The following is an 8,043-nucleotide window of genomic DNA, read 5'->3' as shown; positions in this document are numbered from 1 at the left end:
CCGCCTCCAGTGCCGCGCCTCCTCGGCCCGGCATACGACCCGAGGGCTCCCGCTGTCGTTTTGTCCCGTGACCTCCTCCGTCCGTCTCCCTGGCCGCCTGCCCTTCCATCCGAGCCTCCCCAGCTGCCCCTTGGCCTCAGCCTCTGCGTCTGTCCAGCTGCCCACTGCCCCCGAGGCTGGCCAACCTACGGATCTGTGTAACTGCCCTGGGTCCCCTACGTGTGGTCCTCGGCCCAGCCTCCCTGTCCGGCTGCCCGGCACCACCTCTGTCTGTGTCCCAGGGCACTCGTGCCCATTCCCGCCCGTCTGGGGCACCCGGTATTTTAGAGGCTTGGGGGCGCTGCCGGGAGGTGGGATTTGGGCTGGGTGGCCCTGGAGAGGTCCTTGTTTCCCCTTCTGTCCAACCGTGGTGGGGCCTGTGGCTCTGGTTAAGGGAGACAGAGAGTGTCCGCGATGGCCTGGGTCACTGCCCTGGAGCCCTGATAAGGTGGCCGCAGCGCCTAGAGATGAGCCCACCGCCCCCCCACATCCTGGAACCCGAGGCTCATGGGGTGTTTCAGGACAGGGCCCGGAACCCTGGCCACTCCTTGGGATTCCAGGCTGTGCTTGTCTGGAAGCCAGGAGGGGACACTTGGCCCCTCCTTGTTCTGGGGCGGTGTTTGGACACGGCCCTCCTTCAGGAGTGGTTTTTGTTTTTGCAAGGTACAGCCGATCACCTGGAAACAGCTGGCCTACTCTGGTTGCAGTCCAGATTATCAAGTTTTCAAGATGGGGGGCTGTTCCTGGGTTGAAAAGTGGACAGCTGTACTGTTCCTACAGTTTGGCTGTCAGGGTCCATTGCAGAGCTGTGGAGCCCCACATACAACTCTGCTCCTGGTCACTAGGGAAACTTGGGGGCAAATAGGAGACATTGGTTGCCAGGCAGGGTAGACAGAGGCAGGGGCTGTCATCTGGGCCAGGCTGCTCTGGATATCGCTGGTAGCGGGCACTGCATGTGCAAAGGCCCAGAGGTAGGATCTGCCTGTCTGGTGCAGGGGAGCAGCCTGAGGCTCCTCATAGGTGACAGGCCCTGAGGGGAGCCTGCAGAAGAGCTACATTTGCGCACAGCAGGGCTGGGGTGAGGCCTTGACCTGATACCCCCCTTCCCTCCTCAGGTGAGCACACAGGGAGACTGGCTGCAAGAGGAAGCCAGGGCAGCCCATTGTGATGCCTGAGTTAGTGACGTGGCTTGATGCCCACTTCTCTACTTTACCCCTGAGTCTGGGTGGTGAAGATGGACTCTTTCTTTCCCTTACCGAGCCCTCCAGGATTCCCTGCCAACCTTGGAGGCTCTTCTGAGCCACACAGGCCCACTGTGGACTGGGCCAGATGGTGAGGGTGGGCTATAGGAGGAAGAGCGCACAGTAGTTTTGGGGTTTTGAGGGATAAGTAAGAGTTGGGGAAGGGGGGGTGCGGCATTCCAAGTAGTGGAAACAGAAACTGATGCTCAGAGAGGCAAAGCCACTTGCCCAAGGTCCCCCAGTCAGCCAACCTGGCCTGGACAGTGGTTAATAGGACTAGGCCACAGCAGGGTGGAATGTGGCCGGAGAGGAAAATTTTCCCGACTGCAGTTCACAGTTTGTGGTCTGCGCCTAGAGCAGCCTGCAGGACCCCTGGAATCTACCCTGGTCCCCAGGGGGTGGCCAGGGCCAGTTCTAGAGAAGCAGGTGGCTCTAAAAAGCAGGGGTGGTCTAGTTTCACTTCCTGATCTCATGCTGCAGAGGGCAGAGTGGGGATGAGGTCGCCTCCCTGGGGAGGGAGGAAGTCCAGGTGCCTGGCTCCAGGCCAGAGAGAGGGGTGAGCACTGTATGTTGGACATAGGATCCCTGCCTAGGGTCCGCCCAGCAGGCTGGATTCTCAGCGCCCTCTCTCTCTCTCTCTCTCTCTCTCTCTCTCGCTCTCTGTCACAGTGTGCCTCAGTCTCCTCATCTGGAAAATGGGGCGAGAGCACATTTTGGGCTGTTGATAAGAGGCCCTGGTTCGGTTGCTAAGTGCCCAGATGTAATCGGGGCTGCGAGAGCCCTGTACTCGGCCAGGGAGCCCTCTCTTTGGTGGGGAAGCAGGAGACAAGCAGACAAAGAAGTTAGGGGTGTGCTAAGGGCTGCAAAGGAGATAGCAGGGCCCAGGGCCAGAAGGGACTGTAGGTGACAAGGCTGCTCAGGAAGAACTTCTTTGAGGAGGTGACATGGGAGCCAAAAGCCAGAGAAAGGAACCAGCCTTGTTAATATATAAGAGAAGAGCATTCCTGGAATGTACAACTGTGCAAAGGCCCTGGGGCACCATGAAGCCCAGAGCTGTGCAGGGTCAGGAAGGAGCCTATGTGGCTGGAGCAGAGGGAGTGAGGGGCAGGGAGACAGTGGGGGAGGCGGGAAGGGAACAGGCGGGCTGTGCAGGGTTCTGTGGGCTGCAGGAAGGACTTTGGCTTTGGCCCCAGGGAAGTTGGAGCTGTGGCCAGCTGGGGACAGAGGAGGGACAGGCCCTCATTTACTTTTTTTTTTGTTTTGAGACAGGGTCTCATTATGTGGTGGAGACTGACCTGGAACTCACTATGTAGCCCAGGCTGGTCTCGAACTCACAGCGATCCTCCTGCCTCAGCCTCCCGAGCACTGGGATTTCCCAGTGCGTGCACCACCATGCCCGACTCTTTTTGGGGGAGCAGTTCATCTGCTTTTGCCATCATCCTGAGGTTTTCTTTCTGAGTGTGGATGGAGGTTCTGGCAGACTATCCCAGGGGCCTCATGTTCCCTCTGAGCTCATAGGGCACACGGGCCCTCCCAGAACCCTGTGGGAGCCCTGGCTGCTTGGTGATTCCCCATGGGTGCTGGATCTGGGGAGGACAAGGCTTCGGTAGCCCTCTAGGGGACCCTGCAGTGACAGGTTGCAACCTCAGGACTCTTCCAGGCTGCTCTGTGCCTCTGTTTCCCCACTTGACTTGACTGTGGTATGAATGGCTTTCTCCTTTTTTGGTACCAGGGATCGAATTTAGGACTTGTGCTTCCAGGTCAGGTGGTGGAACCACTGAGCTGCATCCCCGGCCCTGCTTTGTCCTTTTTGACCGTGATCTCAGCTCTGCTCTGCTTTTCCTCTTTGTCACAAGGGAGCTGGGGAGCACTGGGGTGTGATGAGCCAGTGAGGGAGCTCTGTGTGTGACCCCTCCCTCTGTCGCAGGTACCGTCTGCGTCCTGCTCTCGTTCCCCTTCATCTTCAGCCCGTGCCTGGGCTGCGGGGCGTCCACCCCCGAGTGGGCAGCGCTGCTGTACTACGGGCCCTTCATCGTGGTCTTCCAGTTCGGCTGGGCCGCCACCCAGATCGCGCACCTCAGCCTCATCCCGGAGCTGGTCACCAGCGACCACGAAAAGGTGGAGCTCACAGCTCTCAGGTACCCGGGGTGGGGCCGGGAGCCGGGCTGGGCCTGGCTGGGGACGGGAATCGTGCATGTGGTCTCCGAGGGAGCAGCAGGAAGCAACACTCGGTCTCATCCCGCTGTTCTGTGGGTCGGGGTCGAGCCCGGCTTAGCCAGGGGCCCCTTCCTGAGTGAGGCTGTCTGATCGAGGTGCTAGTCGGGGCTGTGGTCTCACGCAAGGCTTGGGCAGGGCCTCCTTTCTGTGCTCACCTCCTTGGTGATAGAACTTGTGTTCTGGCTGCCATGGAACTCACAGCACTTTGCTGTTTCTTTGGAGCCAGGAGGGGCATCTCTGCCCTCAAGGAGGCCTTAGGCAGTCTTTTGAAGAATCACCTGATTAAGTCAGGCCCACCGGGCAATTTGCTTTATTCTTTCACTTTCGTAGAGCTGGGGAAGGAACCCAAGTCCTCGCACATGCTAGACAAGCACCACCGAACTGTACCCCAGGCCCCAAAGCCAGGGTTTGAATTGCATCTTCATGAAAGACCCCGTCTCGAAACCAGCCTGTCTGTCCCCAGCTCTGCCCATCCAGTGCCCCTTTTGAGTTCCCCATTGTGGCCCCAGGAATTTCAGGCCCTGGGGACAGCACTGCTCAGTGCCCAGCGTCGTGAAAGCCTCAAGCTGATGCTGCTGGGCTGGGCTGAGGCTAGCCATGGTGGTACATACCTATCACCCCAGCACTCTAGGAGGCTGAGGCAGGAAGATCCCAGGTTTGAACCCAGCCTGGGCAACTTTGAGATCCTGTTTTAAGTGAGATCCTGTCTCAAAATAAAAATAAAAAAGGCTGGGCATGTGGCTCAGTTTTAAGGCCCTGGGTTCAGTTCCCAGTACTGCCGAAAATAAAACAAAAAGGGAAGCTAGTCTTGTCTCAGGTCAGAGCTTCCTTCCTGGATGGATCTAAACCATGGAGTCCCTGCCCTGAGGGCTCCTGCACTCTGGATTTTCAGTGTTGGGGTCTGTATGTGACCTAGGGTACAGGCAGGGGTAACTAGGCAGGCGTTTCCCTGGGGCCATTCAGTGTGTCAGTGGCCGAAGGTACCCCCAGCCAGGGGTTCCCCAGAAGTGGCTGCGCAGCGCCTCTGCTGTGCTGAGGCCCCCCAACCCCCAGGTACGCCTTCACCGTGGTGGCCAACATCGCAGTCTACGGGGCCGCCTGGCTGCTGCTGCACCTGCAGGCCTCCTCCCACACAGGGGCCCCCGAGGACATCACCGTGGGTGACCAGCTGGGCGCCCAAGATGTTCCCGTGTTCCGGGTGAGCTGGGGCCGGGGTGGCCACCCAGGGTACCCTAAGCCAGGGCAGCCGTTGCTGACCCCGTGTTCTGTGCTCAGAACCTGTCCCTGGCAGTGGTAGGAGTGGGAGCCGTCTTCTCCTTGCTGTTTCACCTGGGCACCCGTGAGCGGCGCCGGCCTAGGCGGGTGGAGGACCCAGATGAACACAGTCCCCTGATCTCCTCAGCCACTGGGCCCCTGCTGCTCTGGAAACACTGGCTCCGGGAGCCTGCCTTCTACCAGGTATGTCGCGGGGGATGCACAGGGCTGCTGGGGACGCTCATTCTCTGGCTGGCGCTGTCGCCTCCAGCATGGCAGGAGAGCAGCGAATATACCTGTTTTCCACACCTGTGCTGGGGCAGACATTACTGACTAATCGCCGATCACTGCTTGAGGCGGACGTTAATCCAGCCGCTCAGGACAGACATTACTAGTCAGTCACCGATCACCACTCTCCTTCTTGCCTGGCCAGCTGGGCAGTCACTACTAATGGCTCAGGCCAGCTACGGGAGCCATGGCCCAAGTGCCCCTACCTGTCCCTCTCTTGATCTGTCCACAGGTAGGCATTTTGTACATGACCACGAGGCTCATTGTGAACCTGTCCCAGACCTACATTGCCATGTACCTCACCTACTCCTTGCACCTGCCCAAGGTGAGCTGGATGAGACAGTGGGAGGGGGACTGGCTGGCCCCTGGGCTCCTGCACTGCATCTAAACCCCCCACCCTCCCTGTGTCCTGCCAGCGGTTCATTGCGACCATCCCTCTGGTGATGTACCTCAGTGGCTTCTTTTCCTCCTTCCTCATGAAGCCCCTCAACAGGTCCATCGGGAGGAATGTGAGTAGCCAGGGGATGGGGGAGGCCTGGGACACGTTGCCTAGGAGAAGCCAAGATCTGGGAGTCAAGAATCCTAGATTCTGGGCCGGGGATTTAGCTCAGTGGTTCTGCTGCCTGCTTTACAACAAGCAGAAGGTCCCGAGTTCAGTCCCTGGTACCAAAAAAAAAAAGAGCCCTAGATTCTAACTGGGTGTGGTGATCCGTACCTGGGAGGCTGAGGCAGGAGGATCTCAAATTCAAACCAGTGACTTAGTGAGGCCCTGTCTCAATGAAAAAAAAAAGGGGGGGGCTAGGGATGGAGCTTAGTGCAAAGGTCTTGGGGTAATCCCCAGTGCAACAAAAAGAAAAGAATCTAATATCCTGTCTTCTGAGCACCTGGGTTCTCAGCTCTGGGGGGTCCAGAGTTCTAGAACTTTCTAGGCTGTTCTGAGCTAAGCACTTGGAACAAGGATCAGAATCCTAGGTTTTCTCTCATTTTAATGGATTTGCAGCCCCTTTTGTATCAGGAATCGAACTCAGGACCTTGCGTTTGTTTGCAAGGCAGTCAGCAACACCATTGAGCTAAATCCCCAGCTTTTTTGGAGTTTTTGAGACAGGACTCACGCCTGGCTTGCACTTGCGTGTGGACATAAAGAGCCACGTGTCTAATTGGACATGGGGGCACACACCTGTCATTCCAGCACTCAGGAGGCTGAGGCAAGAGGATTGCAGCTAGTCTGAGGCCAGCTTGTGCTGCAGTGAGACCTTGTGTCAAAAATCAAAAGACAGGCGCGCACACGCACACACAAAGAGCCCTGATCTTAGCAGGACGTAGTCTTAGCAGGGCCTCCTTGGGGGCTGCCCTACTGGAGCTGAGGCCCAGAGCGCGCGGCGCCTGGCCCAGGACACACACGGGTGTGTGCTGACACCCGGGCCTTCCCTCTACAGTTCACTTACTTTGTGGGGCTCCTGCTGATCCTGGCCTTCGCTGCCTGGGTGGCGCTGGTCGATGGGCTGGGCGTGGCGGTGTACGCGGCGGCTGTGCTGCTTGGTGCGGGCTGCGCCACCATCCTGGTCACCTCGCTGTCCATGACGGCCGACCTCATCGGTCCCCACTCGGTAGGGCTGGGATGGGGCCCGGGAGGCTGGGGACTGGGACCCGCGTCCTGGGCGCTGACCCTGCCCTGCGTCCCCCAGCAAAGTGGAGCCTTCGTGTACGGTGCCATGAGCTTCTCGGACAAGGTGGCCAATGGGCTGGCCGTCATGGCTGTGCAGAGCCTGCACCCCTGCCCGTGAGTCTGCCGCCCTTCCTGCCGCCCTTCCTGCCGTCCTTCCTGCCGTCCTTCCTGCCGTCCTTCCTGCCTTCCTTCGGCGGGCGGGCTCTGGCCTGTTCTCTGCCAGGTAGCATTGTAGGTTGGACGATACGGTCTTGGACAGAGGACCCCCTGGAGGATTCTCAGGCTGGGGAGATCTCCACATCCCAAAATTTAGCCAACAAACGTGAGCCGGGTCCTAAGGACATGGTGTGCAGATGCAGCCCAAGGACCACAGAACTCAGGGCCAGGAAACTCAGTTCTAGACGGGCATGGTTCCAGAGGTGGCACCAGCACTGTCCTGGTACCTGACGCCAAAGCCAGCCTGGTCCCCTGCCCTCACGCAGCTGAGGGTGATGTCAGCCTCGTCAGTAACTGGAAATGAGATGCACAACTGAGTCTGGGGGTGGGGGTGGGGAGGGACAACCTGGGGAGGCCGGTTCCACCAGCAGGAAGCTGAGAAGGGCTCCCCAGGGGCCAGGGGGAGTGGGAGTTCTAGGCCGGTGCAGAGGGCAGAGCCGGTGTAGAGGCCCTGGGGCAGGAGGAGCATATGGGGCTGGGGCAGAGGGAGGAGGGGACAGGCGGGTCCTGCAGGGTCCTGTGGGCTGCAGGGAGGACTTGGGCTCTGGGGCGGGGGGTGGGGGGGTGGAGGCCTGAGAGGCAGAGGGGGGAGGATCTGACTTGGTGCTCATGGCGCCCTCTGGTGGCTGCTTTGGGGAAGGTGCTGTGAGGGGCCAGGGTGGGAGTCAAGGACCAGGTGGAGACCGAGGCCAGGAGAACCTGCAGGCCAGGACTTCAAAGGCTGAGCTGCTGGGTGTGTGTATGTGTGGGGGGTCACTCACCCCCTGCCCCTCGGTCCCCAGCTCAGAGCTGTGCTGCAAGGCCTGCACGGGCTTCTACCACTGGGTCATGGTGGCCGTGACGGGCGGCGTCAGCGTGGCCGCCACCCTGGTGCTCTGCAGCCTGCTGGTCTGGCCCATCCGCCTTCGGAACCAGAACCGTGAGTCTTGGGCCCCTCTTGAGGCGTGAGGACAGAGTGGCCACCGGGCTGGGCAGGCTGGGACTGGCCCTGACAGCACGCATTCAACCTTTCCAGGAGACCGGCCGTGACTCAGTGGGCTCCACAGCTGCACGGATGGAGGGACCACGTGCACTGCCTTGGGGACAGTCCCGCGGGGCGGCTCCGGTGCTGCCCTCTCTGCG

At 59.8% G+C, this 8,043-nt stretch overlaps 1 protein-coding gene across 1 annotated transcript in view; it reads left to right on the top strand.

Moving 5' to 3' along the window:
• Positions 1–8,037, top strand: part of Mfsd12 (major facilitator superfamily domain containing 12) — a 16,214-nt gene extending 8,177 nt beyond the window's left edge. The window contains exons 3-11 of the mRNA XM_019209081.1: positions 3,208–3,418; positions 4,551–4,695; positions 4,773–4,955; positions 5,272–5,364; positions 5,456–5,548; positions 6,476–6,646; positions 6,725–6,819; positions 7,704–7,840; positions 7,937–8,037. Coding sequence (XP_019064626.1) covers positions 3,208–3,418; positions 4,551–4,695; positions 4,773–4,955; positions 5,272–5,364; positions 5,456–5,548; positions 6,476–6,646; positions 6,725–6,819; positions 7,704–7,840; positions 7,937–7,950 — 1,142 coding nt within the window. The 3' untranslated portion in view covers positions 7,951–8,037. The remainder of the gene's footprint in view (positions 1–3,207; positions 3,419–4,550; positions 4,696–4,772; positions 4,956–5,271; positions 5,365–5,455; positions 5,549–6,475; positions 6,647–6,724; positions 6,820–7,703; positions 7,841–7,936) is intronic.
• The last annotated feature ends 6 nt before the right edge of the window (positions 8,038–8,043 follow it).

Source organism: Fukomys damarensis, unplaced genomic scaffold (genome assembly GCF_012274545.1).
Source record: "Fukomys damarensis isolate Sample0158 unplaced genomic scaffold, DMR_v1.0_HiC HiC_scaffold_37, whole genome shotgun sequence".
Taxonomy (NCBI): domain Eukaryota; kingdom Metazoa; phylum Chordata; class Mammalia; order Rodentia; family Bathyergidae; genus Fukomys; species Fukomys damarensis.
Note: the sequence above shows the minus strand (reverse complement) of the source record. Positions and strands in the feature narration are given on the sequence as shown.